Source organism: Schistocerca cancellata, chromosome 2, assembly GCF_023864275.1.
Source record: "Schistocerca cancellata isolate TAMUIC-IGC-003103 chromosome 2, iqSchCanc2.1, whole genome shotgun sequence".
NCBI lineage: Eukaryota > Metazoa > Arthropoda > Insecta > Orthoptera > Acrididae > Schistocerca > Schistocerca cancellata.
Window position 1 is genome coordinate 383,163,718 of NC_064627.1, and position 25,022 is coordinate 383,188,739.

Below are 25,022 nucleotides of genomic sequence, written 5' to 3' on the forward strand. Positions count from 1 at the left end.
CAAGTTAGTGGCGGCTGATCTATCAAATTCAGGAGTGGAACTCTGAGATTAACCAGACTGAAATCTCAATTTCAGTCACGAACTCAGTCCAAATAAATCAACATGGGTACAGCACCTTCAAAGAAAAATTACCCCAGTGGGTCAAATCCTACGGTTGAAAAACCGCAAGTGGTCTATTCGGATTCTGGGGAGACCACAGAAGTGTGCATCATGGAAGTAAATCGGAGTGCCTTAAAACCCCACAATAACAAAATCAAACCAAAATCGAGAATTTGGCTAATGACATTTAATGTAAATTCTCTCTTAAAAATGGGAAAACTAAAAAACATCCTGGACAAATCAAGAGAACATAAAATCAAAAATATCGCATTTCAGGAATCACTGTATACAGGTGAAAATCCTTTCGTTTCAGAAGGACACACGTAATACAAAGGAAAACCTGGAAAGCAAGCCATAGCAAATTGTCCACAATTTCGAACTGGATTTATAGTAGATAAATCCATACTTGATTCAGTCATGACTTTCAAATCTTACTTGGATTGGCTCTCCACGATGACAATAAAATCAGCTAATAAGATACACACTCTAATCAATGGGCATGCGCCAACTAACATCACTAACAAAAACAAAGTAGAAGTAGTAGTAGTCTGGAACCAATTAGATAATATTCTCCAAAAAATCCCAAATAACCATGGCAAAATCCTTTTGGGTGATTTCAAAGCACACATTGGTAAAGAAAAGAAATATCGATATTGGGTAAGTAAATGATCAGGACGTACACAGACCAAGCAGAATGGCATGAGACTCATCAAAATCTGAAAAACCATGACCTATTTTTTGAATCAAAAATTTTCAAAAAAAGAGCCTTGAAAACCAAAACTTGGATCTCATCTAATCCATTACAAGGTGACTACCAGATGGATCATATAATGATCTCCAGCATAAATACAGTAGAAATCATGATACTTTAAAAGTACTTAATGGACTAGACCTAAATTCTGACCATTGCCCAACAAAATTCTCCCTCAATGTCAGTCCAGAAAAAAGAAAATTCACTAAGAAATCTCCCCACCATAAATATGATTTACAAAAGATAAATGGTAATGAACAATTTACAAAAAGAAACACAAAATTTTAAATCACAAAATTGGCAACAACTGCATGCAGGACTTTTAAAAGCAGCTGAAACTGTAGCACTGCAAACAAGAACACTTAAACACACATGGTGGACAGATGAGTGTAACCAACTAATAAATCTCAGAGAACAGGAGTGGCAAAATTGGTTGTGCAACAAAAATCAAAATACCCTGGAAGACCTCAAAGGTACCAGGAAAATAGTCTCAAAAGCAATACGAACAGTCCGTAAACAACACAAAGACAAAAAATTGTGAGACATAGAAGATTTCACGAAAAACAATTCCCGAAATTTCTACAGAGTTTTCAAACAAAAATTAACAAAGTACTCTCCTCCATCACTCCAATTCAGAAATGAACATGGAGAAATCACCGACACCAACACCGAAAACTGTGAAATTCTTACAAAATACTTTTCTAAATTACTGAATTGTGGAAAGCATGCAGAAAAATTTGAGTTCAGTAACAAACAAGGAAACCCAGACTCAAAGCCACCAATTTTACAGGAGATTAAAGTAAAGAGATAATTCAGTCACTGAAAAATAACAGACCTAATCACCACAGAATTATGGAAAATGAAAGAGAAAATCTTATTGCAAAACTCAAAGAAATTGTAGATGAAATATGGAAAACTGAAAAAATTCCCACAGATTTGAAGATATCAATCATACATCCTCTGGGGAAAAAAAAGACCTCAACAACTATTGTGGAATCTCTTTATTGTCAATAACACACGAAATTCTGTCTAAAGTCCTACTAAACTGAGCAGAACCTCAGCTGGATTCAAAACTAGGCGAATACCAAGGTGGATTCAGAAAAGGTCGATCCTGCGTAGAATTAACTTGAAAAATTCGATGAAATATTTGCAAAGTACTTCAAACGAAAGTTAAATCATCATGTTTGTCGACTTCCAAAAAGCATGTGACAGTATAGACCGAGAATCCCTTTTTGAAGTGTTAGCAGAATTTGGACTAGATCAAAAGACAACAAACATCATCATAAAAGAAACACTCGTGGAGACTAAATCCAAAGTATAATTTATGGGAGAATTGAGCACATAATTTGAAATGGGCGAATTGATAAAAGCAGGTGCACCAGCACACAGACTGGGACCAAAACGTAAGGGCATAGAATTAGACTGTTTAGCATTTGCTGATGACATGGCACTGATCGCCCAAGACATTACCGATGCACAGAAAAAGCTAGAATTATTACAAGAGCAGGCAGCAAAAATGGATTAGAAATTTCATTTGAAAAAACAAAATTTATAACTGACATTAAAGATGCACCTTCTGACTTCAAAATTGGTAATAACCATCTCTCAAGTAAAAGAATTTAAATATTTAGGTGAATGGATTGCAGAAAATTGTAATGAAAAGAAATCTGTCAGATCAAGAATTCAGAAAACGGAGAAGGCATTTCAGTTAACAAAAAGTATCTCTTGTGGAACTGCAAAATATGACACTACACAACAGTAATTAAACCCGAAGCTATCTATGTATTTGAGATACTAAATCTTTAACACAGAACACACAAAGGAGAATTAGAAGTGAAAGAACGTAAAATAATGAGGAAAATCCTAGGACCAAGAATTAAAGATGGTGTGAATTATCCAAAACCCAATGCAGAAATATATAAAAGTATCTCCAAAACAACAGAAACAATGCGCATTAGAAGAATCCAAATCATGAGGCATTTAAAAAGAATGGACTCAAACAGGTTAACGCACAAAATCCATACATTTTTAAAGAACAAATCTACAAGACCAAACTGGTACAAACAGACAGAAAGAGACTTGAGAGAATTAGGGTCTCCAAATCTACATGACAAAAATGAAATCAGAAAAATCACACACACATGTGGTTTTGAGGGAGAAGAGAGAAAAACTAACTGACATACGTGGTCTGCACAATGAAAACTAGACCATTCGTTGCATATGAAGGAATACTGGGCAAAAAGGAAGGCCAATAAATGTTGATTACGCATGGTCCTAAGTGATTCATCCGTGAAGAAGTTACAGATATATTTATGTACAGGAACCTAACTGCAATGCATATCATGACAAAATAACATCCTAATTTTCTACTATGTTACACAACATTAACTTTATTTCACCTCAACAACAGTTTCCTCCTTCGGTGCAATTGATTTTTCAACGTCTTCTTTCAATCTTCTAAGCATCATAGGCTTCAAAATAACCTGAAGTTTCTGGACTTCAGTTTCAGTCTTCAAAGCACCAAACTCCTGCAGGAATGCTTCGCTGCTTGAAAATTGGGTAGGTTCAAGAAAGTTGAGCAGTGAGAAAAGCTCATTTACATTGTTCTGAAGAGGTGTACCAGACAGAAGAACTCTATGTTCCTGTATAATTAGAAAAAATGAAAAGAGTTGATTGATATAAGCACAAAACATGTAACACTTGATTTTCTAAGTAACTTATAGTAACTTAAATCTTAAACTGATGACATAAAAATATAAAAAACAAAAAATCAAATTTGACGATTTTCATCCAACTCTTTACATCGTGAGATTTTTACAATATGGCAGTTTCATTATTTACAGTGCAATTTTACTACACACACACACACACACACACACACACCTGTCGACTTCACTTTTTCTTTTGTTATGGGTACCAACGAATGAGGGTGCTCTATTTTCATGATCTCTAAGAAAAGGTAAAAATAGCTACATTATATATGTACAAGGGTATTTCTGGCATTTGTTCAATTGAAAAAGTATATGTAAATTTTGTCAAATTCTTGTCATAACATTTTTTTAAACAATACAATTACATACATATTGTGAAATAATATTTTAACCTCTGAATTAATGTGTCAAGTAATACAACAAACTATAATGTTAAGAAACCCTTTACTGTACTGATTTTTAACACACAAAGTTTTAATCAGAACATGTTTTAGTTTACAACAATTCTTATCCATTACAAATTTTATTTCTATGGACAGTGTCTTGAAAGGAGGATATAAGATGATCAACAACAAAAGCAAAACGAGTATAAAGGAATGTAGTCGAATCAAATCAGGTGATGCTGAGGGAATTAAATTATGAAATGACACAAAGTAGTAAAGGAGTTTTTCTATTTGACAAGCAAAATAACATGTGGTCGAAGTAGAGAGGTTATGAAATGTAGACTGGATATGGCAAGAAAAGCGTTTCTGAAGAAGAGAAATTTGTTAACATCGAGTATAGACTTAGGTATCAGGAAGGCTTTTCTAAAAGTATTTGTATGGAGTGTAGCCACATATGGAAGTGAAACATGGATGATAAATAGTTTAGACAATAAGAGAATACAAGCTTTTGAAATGTGGCACTAGAGAAGAATGCTGAGGATTAGATGGGTAGATCATGTAACTAATGAGGAGGTACTGAAGAGAATTGGGGAGAAGAGGAATTCGTGGCACAAATTGACTAGAAGAAGGGATCAGTTGGTAGGACATGTTCTGAGGTATCAAGGGATCACCAGCTTAGTATTGGAGGGCAGTGTGAAGTGCAAAAATCTTAGAGGAGCACCAAGAAATGAATACACTAAGCAGATTTAGAAGGATGTAGGTTGCAGTGATTACTTAGAGATGAAGCAGCTTGCACAGGATAGAGTAGCATGGAGGGCTGCACATCAAACCAGTCTCTGGACTGAAGACCACAACAACAACAAACATTAATTTCAGGGGGGGAGGGAACATGAATTTTTGTTTGTTGGACTCCTGTCGAAATTTCATGGCACACTGAAGATAGCCACATCCACAATAGCCAAAAAATTACCATGGAGACAGAAATGGCAACAAATCTCTTGAGAACAGCAACTGCAAGTTTAACTTTAGCGTGTGGTGATGATGTCATACCTTAATGACCTTCCTCACACATTGACCGTAAAGCTTTATCATCCTGTTCTGTGCTCATAAGCAGAACTGGCAACTAGTTTTTTTAACAACACAGATGTTGTATGCCTATGTCCATTCTTCCGTACTGACAATACCAGGTCACCAAGCTTGTACAAGAGCAGCATCGGAATTCAAGGTTGTACTTACATTATGAGTAAGTTCATATGTTGGATCATCGGTTTCCTTTTCAGTTTTTGCAGTGTTATCAGCTACTGTCCAGATCGTCTTTGAACAATTAGTTATAGTGTCCCAAACAGCAGATATGATGCAGATAGCTTACAGTACATCACACACTGGAAACATTTCGTTTAGTATGATAGCAATGAATGGCATCCTAACAAGTCAGCACTTGTAATTACACGTCACGGAGGCAATTATTCCTTGATCGATGGCTGTATTAGCCAGTAAGAAGACAACTTCTATGTTCGGCAGTTACAGGTCACTGAATTGATGTGCCATGCACTGATCCAAAAGTTAGCAAAATATTTTCTTCCTTGCAGTCATTTGTTGAACCTTCAAGAGCCACCTATGGAAGAGAGATTTGGTCATCCAAGCGTCATCGTTATTCTCGTAGTGGTATAGCAGATTGAACAGGTTGACATTTTTAAAATAAGGTGGAGTTTTGCATTTTGCAATCACTAATAGTTTGAACTTCTCAGAACCATCTGAATTACAATACAGGATCACCATCAGTCTCTCCTTGATGGTTTTCCTCCATGACATTCTTCGCCCTTGACATACAGCATTTTTCAGGCTTCAAGTAATAAATAACACTGACTTCCTCAATATTAAAAACATCTCTTGGGTGATACAAATGAGAGAGCTTGGACTGAAATTCCTGTGCTACCTCATTTACTCTCTATGCCTTTAGACAGACACCGAGAGCACATATTTTATGCCTCTACTGGAAATGCCTCAGAAAAAACAAATCCAGGAATTCCCTTTTTATGTGCGATTTGGCGGATACCAATCTGCTGTAAGCATATGTGTTGGAATCATTCAAACAGCAACCTTTCGCTTCTTTATGTTCAGGTGGCTTCATGTACTTGCCATTTCAGTTAAATGAACAGCTTGACAGAACTGCCTGTATTGCTCTGTCTTGAACTAATTATTGATGAGAGAGTAGACTTCGGGATCTGAAATTTTTCTGAACTTGTGTTTTAGTCTTCTCTCCAATGCCAACCACACATTGACTTTGCTGTTGCCGTTTTAGAATCAGAGCATAATGAGCTCATTTCAGCAGAATACTGCGAGTGATGGAGCAATAGGAAACAGAAAACATTCACTATTTACAAACAGAGACCCAGAGTACTCTGGATTATTGTGTGCCGCAGCTGCGTGCAGTCTGCTGACAAACTCCTCCCTTCCCCTGCCTTTGCGTTTTACTCTGTTAAAGTGACATGTCAGCAGCAAGCAAGGGATCGGACCAGTGTTGGAAAATTACAGTAGAGTACATTATTGATAAAAACTGTGTGAAATGTACAACAGAAAATATCACAGTGAACAGCACTACATATTTAGATTCTTATTCAGTGAAGATGATGAATAAGACAGGGAATATGTATGGCAGGGACTAAATTTTGGTTCGTAGTACAAATTATCTGAAATTCAGTTTCGGCAGCAGATTTTTTAATGTAATTTGGCAGGGATCAAACAGTACAGGTTAACAGCGTTTAGGAGTAATAAGGGTCTATTGTATTCCTTCTACAATATTAAGGGTAAGAAAAACAGAAAGAAAAATCACAATTACCAAACTCTAAATCAATTTTAAGGCTGTTCCACACAAGATGTTATCTTCGAATCATGTATCATTTTCATTCTGTTAGGAATATATCACAAACTTGCAGAACTGACAATAATTTTCCAGTCATGGTAAATAACATTATGGAACACTTTTTCGATTGGTGCTAGAATAGAATTTCACACAGGTACACTTCAAGGTGCTTTTTCGACAGGTAAAAATTACATGGTTTGGGGGCAAAGAGGGCCCTTCAATAGATTTTGAGAAGTTTAATCCACATGGCATTATTTGGGGCTCATGTATGCAGAAACAGAATTAATAGATTTATTCATGAAACTTCCTGGCAAACTGAAGTTGTGTATCAGACTGGGACTTGCCAGACAACCAAAATAAAAAGGTCAAACTTTTTGACTTATTTTTAATAACGTTACCATCATTTAAAAAATACAATGCTATAAGTAGTAAAATTTGCAATGGACTATAAGATTTTGTCAATTTGTTACAATACAAGTTATTCATTCTAATATGCCACATACAATGTAAATGTAACAGAATAAAATAAATGTTACAAGTGAAAGAAAAATCAATCATGCAATCAGCTATTGACAAAATAATTATCTACTCACCAAACGGCACGAACACATACATAAAAGACAGTTGTAATTAGCAAGCTTTCTGAACCAGTGACTCGTTCTTCATGCAAAAGGGGAAGGAAGAGATGGATGAAGGAAAAGGACTGGAGAAGTCTAGGGAAAGGGGTAGATTTCAGGAAATTTACCACTCTGGGTCAGCAGCAAGCAAAGGATCGGGCCACTGTTGGGAAAATACGGTACAACGCTCATCCTGTGTGGAAAATCTCCTGACTTTCAGTTCTGAGTGACTTTCCAGAAATCTACCCCTTTTCCTAGACTTCTCCAGTCTTTTTCCTTCTACCCCTCCCTCCCCCCCCCCCCTCCCCTTCTGCCAGAAAGCTTGCCTATTATAACCGTCTTTAATGCATGTGTTCTGCCACCACTTCGAGAGTAGATTTTTTATCTATGCAGTTAAATCATGTAAAGAAGGCTTTCTAACAAATTTCAGTGGTACTCCTTTCAACACATTGGATTTTCTGCTGTTTGAAGTAATGTAAGATAAAGGGTATCCGACCAGGGAGATAGGCACTTCTTTAGAAGTGGGGATACAAGTGTAATTCACTCAAATTGAAAAACCGCAAAAGGTAAGTAAGTGGACATTTCATATAGACAAGAAGTAAATTAATATAATGGTGCAAACATGGAAACTTATTGAAAAGCAAAATGAACGAAAAAGGAAACCACAAATAGCTGCCATGATAAATCACTTTATTCATGCAACCACTTTTAATCATATCATCAGGAATGAAGCAATGTATTTCAACATTTGTGCATGATCACAACCATAACAACCAGAAATATATGTTAAACATCCAATTCTCTGATTTGCATCACATTAACATGTCTAACACTAGAGCTGCAAGGCTTGTAGCCTTAGTGTTAAGCACGTTAACACTGTGCAAAGTTCCAGATAGTGTAATTTTTTGGGTAACATGTATGAGGAGCAACTTTTTAAAATGCATAATTATCACAGAAAATGAAATTTTTAGGAGAAGCAAAAGACTTATATCACAAAAAGTAATTTTTTTTAAATTTTACACAAAATACTGAAGTATGGCTGTCAATGAAAATGTGTTTATTGTAAAAATTAATTTCTTGTTTTACTTTCAAGGTATGAAGACTTTTGTGATGGGCTAAATGCAGTTTGTTGTGTTCTATTGGGCAATATAGTTTTTTATGTAGCTGTTTTGGACATAATCCATGTTGATTAGTTTTCAGTAACACAGAACTCGGAAGTCCATTCATGTTTTGAAAATTCACTTCTTGAATTCAATAAACTGCCCTAGCACTGAAGTATAACAAAAACTGAAATTAATTTCATTTCCAATGATAGTGTTCACATTATTTTTCAAAGAGGAGGCTCCTCTTCTAAACAATTGCACTCTGAGCAAGAAGTTCATTACATGGAAAACTGATAATCTCAGTGAAGAGCTTAAGTACTTCATTTTCTCTCCTTTCTTTCCAAATGATTTTTTTTTTTTTTTTTTTTTTTTTTTTGTGGTTTTAGGGCGCACAACTTCAATGGTCATTAGCGCCCTGACAACGTTAACAATGCACCGCGAGGCACAAGTTTAAAACAACAACTAAAAGGAAAAACACGATAAAAGACAGACTGACAGGCATAGGATTAAAAAACAGCATCATCAAATGTCCTTAGAGAGGTTGGTCAAATTGATAAAACGAAGAACACGAGCAACTGCTCGTGGGTCATCCGCTAAAATGGCATCGAAAGTACTTGGCAGGTTAAGATCTAGACGCAGTGTGTTAAAATCTGGACAGGACATTAAAATGTGTCGAACCGTCAGCAAGTGCCCACATGGGCAGAACGGCGCCGGCGCAGCCGTCAGCAGATGGCGATGGCTGAACCGGGAGTGTCCAATTCTTAACCGGGCCAAAACTACCTCCTCCCGCCGAGAAGGGCGTGAGGAGGACGTCCAAGCCACGGGAAGAGGTTTTATGGCCCGAAGCTTGTTGTCTGTAAGTGCAGCCCAATCGGCATGCCACCGCGATAAAATGTGCTGACAAATGACCCTGCTAAAATCGGACGAAGGGACGCAACAAGAAGCTGTCCGAGGCTGGAGGACCGCAGCCTTGGCCGCGGCATCTACAGCTTCGTTCCCAGGGATACCGACATGGCCAGGAACCCACATAAAGCTAACCGGAGAACCGACGTCCACCAGCTGCTGAAGAGAGCGTTGGATCCGGTGTACAAAAGGGTGAACCGGGTACGGATCACTGAGGCTCTGGATGGCGCTCCGGGAGTCGGAGCAGATGACATAAGCAGAATGTCGGTGGCGGCAGATGTAAAGAACAGCCTGGTAGAGGGCAAAGAGCTCAGCTGTGGAGACTGAACAATGGCCATGGAGCCGGTATTTGAAACTTTGTGCCCAGACAATAAAGGAACACCCGACCCCGTCATTGGTCTTAGAGCCATCTGTATAAATGAAAGTCATGTTGATGAACTTCGAACAAAGTTCCAAAAAATGGGAGTGGTAGACCGAACCGGGGGTAACCTCTTTTGGGAGCGAGCTGAGGTCAAGGTGAACGCGGACCTGAGCCTGGAGCCATGGTGGCGTGTGGCTCTCGCCCACTCAAAAGGTTGCAGGGAGTGAAAAATTAAGGTGTTGAAGGAGGCGACGAAAGCGAACTCCAGGGGGTAGCAGGGCAGAGACATACAACCCGTATTGACTGTCGAGACAGTCGTCAAAAAAGGAACGATAAGACGGATGGTCGGGCATTGACAGTAGCCGACAGGCATACCGACAAAGCAGTATATCGCGCCGGTAGGTGAGTGGCAATTCGCCAGCATCAGCATGAAGACTCTCTACGGGACTAGTATAAAATGCTCCGATCGCAAGTCGTAAACCCCGATGTTGTATGGAGTTGAGGCGGCGTAAGATGGATGGCCGTGCAGAGGAGTATACGAAGCTCCCATAATCCAGCTTGGAGCGGACGATCGACCGATATAGACGAAGTAGGACGGTTCGATCCGCTCCCCACGACATACCACTGAGAACACGGAGGACATTTAAAGAACGGGTACAACGGGCGGCCAAATATGACACATGTGGAGACCAGCTAAGTTTCCTGTCAAATGTAAGGCCTAAAAATTTGGTTGTCTCCACGATTGGGAGAGCAACGGGACCGAGTCGTAAGGACGGTGGGAGAAACTCTTTGTAGCGCCAGAAGTTAATACAGACCGTCTTCTCGGCAGAAAAACGGAAGCCATTGGCAACACTCCAGGAGTAAAGACGGTCAAGAGAACGCTGAAGACAGCGCTCCAGGACACGTGTACACTGCGCGCTGCAATAGATGGTAAAATCGTCCACGAAAAGGGAGCCTGACACATCAGCTGGGAGGCAATCCATTATTGGATTGATCGCGATGGCGAAGAGAGCGACGCTCAAAACTGAGCCCTGTGGCACCCCATTCTCCTGGCGAAAGGTGTCGGACAGGACAGAACCCACACGTACCCTGAACTGTCGATTAATTAAAAAGGAACGAATAAAAAGAGGGAGGCGACCGCGAAGGCCCCATGTATGCATGGTGCGGAGAATGCCCGCCCTCCAACAGGTGTCGTAAGCCTTCTCCAAATCAAAGAACACAGCCGCGGTCGGGCGCTTCCGCAAGAAGTTATTCATAATGAAGGTCGACAAGGTAACCAGATGGTCAACAGCAGAGCGGCGCCTACGAAATCCACATTGTACATTGGTAAGTAGGCGTCGAGACTCGAGCAGCCAAACCAATCGAGAGTTAACCATTCGCTCCATCACTTTACAGACACAGCTGGTAAGCGAGATAGGTCGATAACTGGAAGGCAAGTGCTTGTCCTTCCCCGGCTTAGGAATCGGGACAACAATAGACTAGCGCCAGCATGCGGGAACATGTCCCTCAATCCAGATGCGATTGTATGTACGAAGAAGAAAACCTTTACCCGCAGGAGAAAGGTTCTTCAGCATCTGAATATGAATAGAATCAGGCCCTGGAGCGGAGGACCGTGATCGGCCAAGTGCGTTTTCGAGTTCCCACATGGTGAACGGGGCATTATAACTTTCACAATTCGAGGAGCGGAAGTTAGGTGGCCTAGCCTCCTCTGCCTGTTTGCGGGGGAGGAAGGCAGGGTGGTAATGAGCGGAGCTCGCAACCTCTGCGAAAAAGCGGCCGAAGGCATTGGAGACAGCCTCAGGGGCCACAAGGACATCATTCGCGACCTTCAAGCCAGAAACTGGTGAGTGGACTTTAGTGCCAGATAGCCGGCGCAGGCTACCCCAGACAACAGAAGAAGGAGTAAAACTGTTGAAGGTGCTTGTGAAAGCAGCCCAGCTGGCTTTCTTGCTTTCTTTGATAATACGATGACACTGAGCACGTAATCGTTTATAATTGATACAATTCGCCACTGTAGGGTGGCGTGTAAAGGTGCGTAAAGCACGTCGACGAGCACGTAAAGCGTCTCTACATGCTGCGGACCACCAGGGGACCGGTACGCGACGTGGAGAAGAAGTAGGGTGAGGGATGGAATATTCAGCAGCAGCGAGAATGACTTCCGTGAGGTGGGCGACCTGACGATCGCAGCTTGGGAAGGTTTGATCCTTAAAGGTCGCCCTGGAAGAGAAGAGCCCCCAGTCTGCCTTGGAGATGGTCCAACTAGAGGAGCACGGAGAGGGGGTATGCTGCAGGAGATGGATAACACACAGGAAGTGGTCGCTCGAATATGTATCAGAAAGTGCATACCACTCAAACCGGCGTGCAAGTTGGGGAGTACATATAGAGTGGTCTAAATGGGAATAGGTGTGAGATGTGTCCGAAAGAAAAGTAGGGGCGCCAGTATTGAGGCAGACAAGATTGAGCTGGTTGAAAAGGTCTGCTAACAAGGAGCCCCTCGGGCAGGATGCTGGAGAGCCCCAAAGGGGATGGTGGGCATTGAAGTCTCCAGTTAACAAAAATGGTGCAGGTAGCTGAGAAATAAGTTGCATCATGTCTGCCCTGGTAACGGCAGATGACGATGGAGTGTAAACGGTACAAAAGGAAAACGTAAAAGTGGGGAGAGTAATGCGGATGGCAACTGCCTGCAGGCCGGTGTGCAACGTGATGGGATCGTAGTAAATATCATCCCGGACCAGCAACATAACCCCTCCATGAGCTGGGATACCTACCACAGGGGGTAGGTCAAAACGCACAGAGGTGTAGTGTGCCAAGGCAATTTGATCGCATGGGCGTAGCTTCGTTTCCTGGAGAGCTACGACGAGCGGACGGTGCAAGCGGAGCAGCAACTTCAAGTCCTCTCGGTTGGAGCGAATGCTGTGAATATTCCAGTGAATAAGTGCCATCGTAAGAAAAGGAAGATGAAAGAAGGGGTCACCTCGAAGGCCGCTGAGGGCCTGGCTTCGAGCGAGCACTGCCGCCGCTATCAGTAGGCGGACAGTCATCGTCCATTGGGTCGATAGGTTCATCGGCCATCTCGGGAGGATGGCCGGGAGGGGGAGCTTCCTCCGCCGGTGAACGGCCAGATGTATGGCTACCAGCGGTGCGGCCAGGCGAAACGGATGACGGCCTGGGGCGGCAACCGCTGGGTGGCGCAGGAGAAGAAATGCGCCGTGGCGGAGAAGGAGAACTGTGCTTCCTATGAGCCTTTTTGGAAGGACGTTTGGTGGAAGTACCGGTCGAAGGCTGGGAGGTCGAGGTACGTAGGAAGTCTGCACGGGATGGTTCCTTCTTGAAGGCCCGTGCATCTGACTTCGGGGTCTTCGTCTTAGCAGAAGCTGATGAAGGGGCTGGTGTCTGTGGGGTGATGGGAGGAAGAGGAGACGTCGACCGTGCGATCTTAGCACTGGTCGAACGGACGACCGTGGTGCTGAAGGTCAGATCGCATGTCTGGGTTGCTACCTCCCTGGTAGTCCGAGGAGAGGCAAGGACAGTACTGTATTTCCCCGCTGGGAGCAGCGCGGGCTTCCTACTAGCCAATAGCTTGCGAGCAGCCGAGGTGGACACTTTCTCTTTGACCCGAATTTCTTGGATACAGCGTTCTTCCTTATAGACAGGACAGTCGCGGGAGGATGCGGCATGGTCGCCCTGACAGTTCACACAACGAAGAGACGGAGGTGGACAGTCACCCTCATGGGCATCCCTGCCACAAGTGACACATTTAGCCGCATTGGAACAAGACTGTCGAGTGTGATTGAAACGCTGACACTGGTAGCAGCGCGTAGGTGTCGGGACATATGGGCGAACAGAAATAACCTCGTAGCCCGCCTTGATGCGCGATGGCAGCTTAACACTATCGAAGGTCAAGAAAAGTGTCCGGGTCGGTACAAGGTCATTGTTGACCTTTTTCATGACCCTATGGACAGCCGTCACGCCCTGCTCAGCGAGGAAAGATTGAATCTCCTCGTCAGTCAATCCGTCGATGGAGCTAGTATAGACTACACCACGAGACGAATTCAAAGTTCGGTGGGCCTCCACCCGGACAGGGAACGTGTACAGGAGTGTGGCCCGAAGCAGTTTTTGTGCCTGAAAGGCACTCTCAGTTTCTAGTAATAAGGTACCGTTACGCAACCTGGTACAAGATTTGACAGATCCGGCTATGGCATCTACGCCCTTCTGGATAACGAAAGGGTTGACAGAGGAAAAATCCTTTCCGTCCTCAGATCGAGAAACGACGAGGAACTGTGGGGCAGGCGGTAGTACTTTTGTCACTGGTGGCTGGTCACGTTTCCGTTTTTGGGCAGAAGTCGAAAGCGATGGAGTAGAATCCATTGCGGAGGAATCCCCCATGATTGCCAGCGTCTCCGATGGCGCACTCCTTCCTTGCGGGGACCCTCTCAGAGGGCACTCCCACCTTAGGTGAATGTTTACACCTCAGGTCACACTTCCCGAGAAACAGACGGAGGGACCAATCGGCATGGTCAGAAGGTATCAGCTCAGGCAATCACCGCTCCCCGGGCCTGGCCTTTACCAGGGGGTACGCGCGTGCCTTACATGTCTACCCAGGGCGGGGACTTACGCGTTACCCCGTCACCGGCTACGCGTGCGAACGCGTGGGTCGGCCTTCAGGCACGCACAGGGAGGAAGGAAGAAGAGGAAAAAGAAGAGAGAGAGGTAGAAAGAGGACAGACTGTCTCAAACGCCGAGGCGGAGACCAGAGAACGCAAGGAGAAGAAGGCAATGAGAAAGCAAGGAGAAGAAGGCAAGGAGAAGAAGGCAATGAGAAGAAGGCAATGAGAAGAAGGCAATGAGAAGAAGGCAATGAGAAGAAGGCAATGAGAAGAAGGCAATGAGAAGAAGGCAATGAGAAGAAGGCAATGAGAAGAAGGCAATGAGAAGAAGGCAATGAGAAGAAGGCAATGAGAAGAAGGCAATGAGAAGAAGGCAATGAGAAGAAGGCAATGAGAAGAAGGCAATGAGAAAAAGGCAATGAGAAAAAGGCAATGAGAAAAAGGCAATGAGAAAAAGGCAATGAGAAAAAGGCAATGAGAAAAAGGCAATGAGAAAAAGGCAATGAGAAGGCAAGGAGAAAAAGGCAATGAGAAGGCAAGGAGAAAAAGGCAATGAGAAGGCAAGGAGAAAAAGGCAATGAGAAGGCAAGGAGAAGTCAAGGGAAAGAGTAAGGAAGACAGTGAGGTGGAGAAGAGCAAAGAAAGGAACCAACAAAACGAAGGAAGAAACGAGAAGTGAAAAACCAGAAAGACCACAATTATAGGTCGTGGAACCGTCCGTCTCCGGACGCAGGCGCTAACTACCCCCGTGAGGGGGATGGACTCCTTTTAGTCGCCTCTTACGACAGGCAGGAATACCTCGGGCCTATTCTAATCCCCGGACCCGCAGGGGGGCTTTCCAAATGCGAGGGTTACTAGTTTTTTGAAATTTTCTTTCTTTTCCTGTTTAATCCTGTTCAGCGATGACACTTTGGATCTATTTGCTTCTTTGCTAATGCTGTATTGATGTTTGTCTAGTGGCAAAAGGCACTTGAAAGGTTCATCAGCAAAGTAGTTCACCTGAGTTTTGATTTTCACATCAATTGTGTAATTTCTCGTAATAAAATATTCCGAAATTAATATTCACCAGCTTCTGCATAAACTTTCTGGTATGTGTTTGGATTCAATAGTTCTGAAATTTTACTTGGCCAAAACTGTCAGCATGTAAAAAGGAGAGTCCTTGAATTGGAAAGAAAGTAAGTACATCAGTCACATGCACTGAAGACAAAGGTGAAAAATCAATGAAAAATATGCAGGCACACACTATCACTCTCTTCATCTTAGAAGAACAAAGTTTTTACATCTGACTTATGTATTTCTAACAGTAAAAAAACTTTAATACTGATACTGAATACCAACTGGTCATTTAAAATGTTTCAGTTTAGTCTGTCAGTCTTTCATTGTAACCAAAATAAGGTACTCTGCAAGTTTGATTCATTCATATTAAGAGGATGAAATGCTATTTGTAGCACTTGCTACTTTTCAAAGCTCTTTATGAAGGCTTTAAAATGCATTTTGATGGGATTTGATTACAAGAATGTTTAGAGCATGTAAAAAAAACACCTCTGATAAATGCAGTGCAGCAATCTGTTGGGCAGGGAGCCCTGTGAAGCAAAGATAATGTAGAATGAAAAGCCTGAAAGAGTACAATAAATATTTATTGTAAAACAAGATTTTTATGTTTAACATTAACATCACTACAGAACCTGGTGTAAGGTGAGTTTGCCTTGTGATTATCTTTGGTGGACAGAGGAGTGATAGTGGAGAGCCAGCTGGAATGGGTTGGAGTTGGTATGCTGAGTTAGATTTTGGTACACTTTCCTGATGTAAGAATAGCCAGAGTGCTAAATGAACAAGTAGACAAAGTAGAAAAATATGTTGATGAAGGGTCAGTATTAGACAGGTGTATACATGTATTCTTATCCTGAAAAAATTAACAATTTCAATGTAACAAATAATGTGTTGGAATAACTGCTTGTCAATTGGTATGTTATGTGTCACAGTACATATCCCGGAAGTATTTACTTCTCCACACAAAAAGAAGCCTTACACTTGTTCTCAATGCATCGCTATGTTTTAAGGAATATAAACACAGAAAATTGTGTCACTGGAACAATATGTTGTTGTACTCTTAATTAATTAAAATACTGAGTATTTCACAATTAAACTGCACATTAACATGGGATGTTGCTGAAGAACAAGAACTGTTGCAAACGTGTATCATGTACTCAGCACTCTAATGATCCTGGTTCACCAGCGTGACAAATGGATAGACTGGAATTCTGAAACTGCCTACTGAAGTAATATAATGATCAGAGTGACTTTCTAATGAACATTCATAGGCTAATGAAGGTACACTTATCAGGATAAGTGTAGTGGACACACAAAACACAAACCACTGGGCCTCAAAACTGTCGTCAAGATTATGAACAGCACTTTGAAATGTTATACACAATTTATAGTCAAGCTGAAACTATGAAGGTCTGAATTATAGGTACAAATTTTGATTCCTAAAAGATGGAAATCAATCAAGACCTGTGTTTTCCTCAAGATGTTCTTTGTTTTTTTAGAGGATGTCCCTTGGAAAGCCTACCAACACATCCAAATGGATTGTGTTCTAGTGTTTTGTGGGCCTGCTGCGTGATTTTATTTAATGAGTAACAGGAATGGTAGATTGTGAGAGTCTCATTAGCTGCTCTTATTTGAATCCCAGTGATTATTATTATTTTCCTGCAAGGCCACTGGTCTCCCTATTTGAATCTCCTTGGTCACTTTCTGTGGGGCGTACTCAAAGTAGTCTCAGTACAAGACGAACATGCCAAAAACTATGTCAGTTGACAGTACTCCTCCAGACAGCCAGAATTATAACTGGTGCTTGACTATGACAGAATGTATACACACATTTCATTTAACACTATGACACAGGTATTGCTGCAAATTACAACTTTTTGTAATGCTAACTGTAAATTAACATACTGATTACTGAGAGAGAGAGAGAGAGAGAGAGAGAGAGAGAGAGAGAGAAGACTTACCAAATTAAGCAATCTTAATCCTTCTAGCAATTTACAATTTCTATTCTTCAGTCGATGAGCTTCATCAATGACACACAATCTCCAGTTGAATTCCTTAAGTTCCATACAATCTGTTATCACAATTTCAAAAGTTGTAATCAACACATTAAATTTCTGTATTTCCTTGATAGGATTGCCTTTCTCATTTCTATAATACATTTCATATTCCTGAACCATATTTCTGCTTGCAGTCCTGAAACAGAACAAAAGAAATTGAATATTTCTTTTAAATTTAAGTTTGCCATCATGATTAATAGGAAAATGTTATAATTATTTTTTTCCAAATTTCTGAATGTTATATATCATTTTTACTGGACATTTAATACTGACCACGTACTTGTGCTCGTAAGAAAAGCAATGTATAAAATCAACAAGAAATATGACAAACAGCTAAAAGTGGACTAAAATGTGCCTATGAAACATTGCAAGAAGATACAACAAACACAAAATTTACCAGAAAACAAAACACTGACTGTGTGTTGCATTTAGATGCCTGTAATGTGTCTCCACCAGTGGAAAATAGTGTGTACGACACTGTGTGGCAATCTAGCATGTGCAACAGCTTCTTATACTGTGAATCAGAGATGATAAACACCATTTGGCAGTCAGCAATGACCAATAATGGTGGTGTTAAGACTATAACCCTCCAGTCTAGTGAGTTCCACGTTTGTACAGTCAGTTTTAAGGCTAGAGTGTCAGTTGACAACTCCACATGCATGACACTATCATGTTGTAGGTTGTCTTGCACCAGGTCAAGCATCGCTATCCATTGGATGGAACCCTATCCATCACATGGAATCTAAGTCGACATGCATCATGAAAAATGTACACACCATTTCAGGGTGACATCTTCATAGAATGCAAGGCATAGTACACCAATAGAGTGATGTATGGTGCTCCCCTGGATGTGAATCCTGAACCCTGACACTCAATCTGAATCCATAATATTTGCAGGGTAGTTACAACTCCAAGCTGTATTCCACATGAACATGTAGAAATAATCAGTCCCCAGACGTAACTGGAACTCATCCATGAACAAGATACCACCCGTTATTTCCAAGCCTAATCATGGTAGGTGACAATATCTATCACTAGGGACCTGTAACTTAGCACCTATTTTTGTTAAAATTCACATCATCTTTTAATTATTGGATACACAAATTTAAAAGTTGTTGAGCCACATGTGTGAAGACAAAGCCTTACTGCACTGAAATTGTCTGCTAAAAGAAGCCTTGATTTGGGAGCTTCTTGAGTGCAATGGTTACTTTTGCAAAAACTTCAAAGCTTATTTTTCTAAAATTGCCTTTTCTTGTTTTCTGCTTCTAGTTCTATTTAAGGTTAGAAGAAGAAGAAGAAGAAGAAGAAGAAGAAGAAAATTATGCCGACAATTAGCGGCGTTTACCTGCCAGTGATAAGAATGCTGCTCTGATTTAAGGTGTTTCTCGACGTTTTTCTTTTCCCACCCAGTTTGTCAATTAGAAAAACTGGCAGAACCTTTTGTGGCCATTCACAGCAATCCTGCCCAAACCTGACGACACTATGGACAGACCCACCAAAATTCTTAATTTCTTTGCGTGTTTTTGGGTACTTTCATTGTTTAATTCATAAATTTTGGGCATATTATATTATTTGAGAGTTGTAGCATCGCGTTTTAGTACCTGAATAGTGTAAAATCACGTACTCTCCTTCCGCCGCTGAGCAGTGTGTCAGCAGTGCACAAGTAGCAGCATTACTGCATTTACTAGGATATCTTGTATTTTAATAACTGTTTAAATTTTGTGTCAAATTGTTTGTGCTCTCTGTAGATTAGTTCAGACGTTCTTTGCACAACAGTTTTTAGAATGGATAGGGACTGCAACTGCTGTGTTCGGATGAGGGCTGAGTTGAAGTGCCTTTGCTCCCAGCTTCAGGCAGTGTTGCCTTCGGTCACACAGCTTGAGGCTGTTGCCAAAGGGCATCACTGTGGGGGTACGGATGGGGGTTTGTCGGGGATGGCCAGTGTGTCCCACGCATCCCCCGATCGGACTACGGCTGTGGCTGCCCGGGATACTGCCCACATTGAGGCTGACCCCTCGCCTATTGTAGAGTGGGAGGTCGTCTCGAGGTGTGGCAGGAGGTGAAAGACATTTTGGAGGGCTGAAAGGAAGGCCTTTCCAGTTTGTCTGTCGAACCGGTTTTAGGCTCTGTCTCTGGCTACACGCAGCAGGCGGCTACACGGGTAGCGCGTGGCGTAGACTGGGTGGTTTTTTTAGGTTAGATGGCCTCGGTCAAGTAAAGAAAGGGCAACAGCCTCAAAGGGTGCGGGGAAAGTCAGGACATGTGGGAACCAAGCAGCAATCGGTATTGTAATTGTAAACTGTCGAAGCTACATCGGTAAAGTACTGGAACTTCAAGCGCTGATAGCACCGAAGTTGAAATAGTTACCGTATTTACTCGAATCTAAGCCGCACCTGAAAAATCAGACTGGAAATCAAGGAAAAATAATTTTCACAAATCTACGCCGCACCTGAAATTTGAGACTCGAAATTCAAAGGGAGACAAAAGTTTTAGGCTGCACCTCCAAATCGAAACAAAGTTGGTCCATTGTAATATGAGACACAATTTAGGTCGAATGAATGACGATACAGCTACAGTAGTTTGCTTCGAGTCGAAAGCTTAGCAGTTAAGGTTTACCAGGCAGCCATTGCTATGTGTCAGGTGCTCCGTCCATATTTATACGGGTACCCTTCCTTTTTCACGTGCTTCATCTGGTTTGAATTGATTGCTTATTTTTCTTTGATCTGATAAGCGATTACTGTACTGTGTCATGCATTGTTTGTCGCATTCTGATAGTGCGTGTTTACGGCCTGTCACCGCTCGTGGCATGGCTTGCTTTTGTGCGCGCTACCGAGGATTACAATTTAAAAAAAGAGAGAAATCGTCTCATTAGCGAAACAATGGCAAGAGACTGCTATTTGTTGTTACTTACACTGCTGCTTTCTTTGATAATCATCAACAATAACCAAATAATAGACTGCATATGATGGATGATGTTCTGAACGAGAGTTTAGGGAAAATTTTTCTCCATTTGAAAATCTTTGCAGGTGCCTCTTTAGTACATTACATTCTGCACAGAAATTAGAGTCATCTTAGATTTAAAAACCTAGTCAATTGCCGCGCTTCATTTCTGACTGTCTCAGTATTAGGCACAAGAATAATAAGAATATAAACATGACATGATATGTATATTCTTCCGCGTTTGCTGTTGTCTCACTGTAGTTTCATAGTTTATTAGGCAGACGGGATTTAAATGAAATAGCAGCAAACACGAAACAAGACATGGCAAAATGTTTATATTCGTATTATTCTTATGGTGAAGAGAATACTGCATGTGATTCACAATTCATTAAAGTTCCTATTAGCAACTATATCTTCTCACATGTAGGAAAAAATTCAGAACGTAAAGTTGGCCATATTGACAAACATCCCAAACAGTCTTGCCAGTCGGATTTTCATAGTACATTGAAACGCTGCTACATTCAAAGATGAACAATACGGAATTTGTATTTACTTCTTTGGATAATGTACCAAAATGCAGTGGTCGAAACTCGGGGCGGAGGAAAGAAGCTCATCTTCCACCTTTTTTTTTTTTTTTTTTTTACTGACACAGAGGTTTTGATGCCAGTATTTACCTTTGTGCCTACAAAGCATGCCTGTGTAGCGCTACATATATTCGACAGCAGAAGTTAGTTGTGGCGGCACCCACCAACATTTTTCAGAACTTCCGCTTTTTTGCACTCGATTCTAAGCCGCAGGCGGTTTTTTGGATTACAAAAACCGGAAAAATAGTGCGGCTTGGATTCGAGTACATACAGTATAGGTACGGAAAGCTGGCTGAAGCCAGAGATAAATTCTGCCGAAATTTTTACAAAGGCATAGACGGTGTTTAGAAAGGATAGATTGCACGTAAACGGTGGTGGCATGTTTTTCGCTGTTAGTAGTAGTTTATCCTGTAGTAAAATAGAAGTGGATAGTTCCTGTGAATTATTATGGGTGGAGGTTACACTCAACAACCGAGCTAGGTTAATAATTGGCTCCTTTTACCGACCTCCCGACTCTGCAGCATTTGTGGCAGAACAACTGCGAGAAAATCTGGAACACATTTCACATAAATTTTCTCAGCATGTTATAGTCTTAAATGGAGATTTCAATTTACCAGATATAGACTGGGACACTCAGATGTTTAGGACAGGTGGTAGGGACAGAGCACCAAGTGATATTATACTAAGTGCACTATCCGAAAATTACCTCGAGCAATTAAACAGAGAACCGACTTGTGGAGATAACATCTTGGACCACCGATAACAAACAGACCTGAACTTTTCGACTCTGTAAGCGCAGAACAGGGAATCAGTGATCATAAGGCCGTTGTAGCATCCCTGAACATGGAAGTATTTAGGAATATAAAAAAAGGGAGGAAGGTTTACCTGTTTAGCAAGAGTAATAGAAGGCATATTTCAGACAACCTAACACATCAAAATGAAAATTTCTGTTCCGACACTGACAATGTTCAGTGTTTATGGAAAAAGTTCAAAGCAATCGTAAATTGTGTTTTAGACAGGTATGTACCGAGTAAAACTGTGAGGGACGGGAAAAACCCACCGTGGTTCAACAACAAAGTTAAGGAAACTACTGCGAAAGCTAAATGATGTCAAAGTTAGCATAAGGAGGGCTATGCGTGAAGTGTCCAGTGAATTCGAAAGTAAAATTCTATGTACCGACTTGGCAGAAAATCCTAGGAAGTTCTGGTCTTACGTTAAATCAGTAAGTGGCTCGAAACAGCATATCCAGACACTCCGGGATGATGATGGCATTGAAACAGAGGATGACACGCGTAAAGCTGAAATACTAAACACCTTTTTCCAAAGCTGTTTCACAGAGGAAGACCGCACTGCAGTTCCTTCTCTAAATCCTCACACGAACGAAAAAATGGTTGACATCGAAATACGTGTCCAAGGAATAGAAAAGCAACTGGAATCACTCAACAGAGGAAAGTCCACTGGACCTGTTGGGATACCAATTCGATTCTACACAGAGACGCGAAAGAACTTGCCCCCTTCTAACAGCTGTGTACCGCAAGTCTCTAGACGAAGAGAAGATTCCAAATGATTCGAAAAGAGCACAAGTAGTCCCAGTCTTCAAGAAGGGTCGTCGAGCAGATGCGCAAAACTATAGACCTATATCTCTGACGTCGATCTGTTGTAGAATTTTAGAACATGCTTTTTGCTCGTGTATCAAGTCGTTTCTGGAAACCCAGAATCTACTCTGTAGGAATCAACATGGATTCCAGAAACAGTGATCGTGTGAGACCCAACTTGCTTTATTTGTTCATGAGACCCAGAAAATATTAGATACAGGCTCCCAGGTAGATGCTATTTTCCTTGACTTCCGGAAGGCAAAATGCAGGAAGATCTGCAGCAGATAGGCACTTGGTGCAGGTAGTGGCAACTGACCCTTAACATAGACAAATGCAATGTACTGCGAATACATAGAAAGAAGGATCCTTTATTGTACGAGGGCCGTTCAGAAAGTAACCTCCGGTTGATTTAAAAAAATACACCAAGTTAAATAAAAATATTTTAATATATACATCTTACAACTACATCTTTGCACTATTTTTCTACATAGTCTCCATAGCGATTGAGGCACTTATCGTATCTCTTCACAAGCTTTGAAATTCCTTCTGCATAAAAATCACCCGCTTGTGCCTGGAGCCAGCCTGTGACCGCATCTTTGAGCTCTTCGTCATCATCAAACCGCTGTGACCCGAGCCATTTCTTCAAATGCATGAAGAGGTGATAATCACTTGGCGCCAGGTCTGGGCTGTAAGGTGGATGGTTGATAACGTCCCACTTGAAGGACTCAAGAAGGGCCGTTGTTCTGCGAGCAGAGTGAGGACGGGCGTTATCGTGCAAAAAAAACGATACCGGAAGTCAGCATACCACGGCGTTTGTTCTGTATAGCCCGTCGTAACTTTTTTATTGTTTCACAGTACACGTCTTGATTAATGGTCGTACCACGTTCCATGAATTCAACCAACAACACCCCTTTGGCATCCCAAAACACCGTTGCCATCAGTTTTCTGGCAGAAAAATCTTGCGAGGCTTTTCTTGGTTTGGTAGGCGAATTTGAATGTGCCCACATCTTTGATTGTTCTTTTGTCTCAGGGTTCACGTACTTAATCCAGGTTTCATCACCGGTCACGATTCTGTTTAACAATGGTTCTCCTTCGTCCTCATAACGTGACAGAAAGTCTAATGCAGAGGCCATTCTTTGAGTTTTGTGGTGGTCGGTAAGAATTTTGGGCACCCATCGTGCACAGAACTTACAGTAACCCAATCTTGCTGTCACTATCTCATACAAGAGAGTCTTAGAAATCTGTGGAAAACCAGTAGACAACTCCGACATTGAGAAACGTCGATTTTCACGAACTTTTGCATCAACTGTCTGAACGAGTTCGTCAGTCACCAATGATGGTCTACCACTCCTCTCTTCATCATGAACGTTTTCTCGTCCACTTTTAAATAAACGTACCCATTCACGGACAACTCCTTCACTCATAACTCTTGGTCCATACACGGCACAAAGCTCATGATGAATAGCTGCTGCAGAATATCCTTTGGCTGTAAAAAACCTTATGACAGCACGCACTTCACATTTGGCGGGGTTTTCTATTGCAGCACACATTTCAAACTGCCACAAAAACTAAACTAGCGCAGGTACGACGTTCACTCGACCACGGCTTGATGCCGACTGACCTGTTGAGTGCGTGAACGCACAGATGGCGTCGCTACTCCCCCCACAACCCGTACTGTGACCGATCGGAGGTTACTTTCTGAACCGCCCTCGTATGAGCGGAACAAACACTGGTAGCAGTTACTTCTGTAAAACATCTGGGAGTATGCGTGCGGAACAATTTGAAGTGGAATGATCATATAAAATTAATTGTTGGTAAGGCGGGTACCAGGTTGAGATTCATTGGGAGAGTCCTTCGAAAATGTAGTCCATCAACAAAGGAAGTGGCTTACAAAACACTCGTTCGACCTATACTTGAGTATTGCTCATCAATGTGGGATCCGTACCAGATCGGGTTGACAAGAGGAGATAGAGAAGATCCAAAGAAGAACGGCGCATTTCGTCACAGGGTTATTTGGTAACCGTGATAGCGTTACGGAGATGTTTAACAAACTCAAGTGGCAGACTCTGCAAGAGAGGCACTCTGCATCGCGGTTTAGCTTGCTCGCCAGGTTTCGAGAGGGTGCGTTTCTGGATGAGGTATCGAATATATTGCTTCCCCCAACTTATACCTCCCGAGAAGATCACGAATGTAAAATTAGAGAGATTCGAGCGTGCACGGAGGCTTTCCGACAGTCGTTCTTCCCGCGAACCATACGCGACTGGAACCGGAAAGGGAGGTAATGACCGTGGCACGTAAAGTGCCCTCCGCCACACACCGTTGGGTGGCTTGCGGAGTATAAATGTAGATGTAGATGAAGCAAAGCACAATACAAAGCATTCAGTAACTGCTACCAAGC

General features: G+C 41.8%; 1 protein-coding gene across 1 annotated transcript in view; it reads right to left on the reverse strand.

Moving 5' to 3' along the window:
- Positions 1 to 25,022, reverse strand: part of LOC126161789 (chromodomain-helicase-DNA-binding protein 7) — a 315,231-nt gene that overhangs the window by 180,076 nt on the left and 110,133 nt on the right. Inside the window, exons 14-15 of the mRNA XM_049917862.1 lie at positions 17,410 to 17,641; positions 3,250 to 3,492 (exon numbers count right to left, since the gene is read on the reverse strand). Of these exons, the coding sequence (XP_049773819.1) occupies positions 3,250 to 3,492; positions 17,410 to 17,641 (475 nt within the window). The remainder of the gene's footprint in view (positions 1 to 3,249; positions 3,493 to 17,409; positions 17,642 to 25,022) is intronic.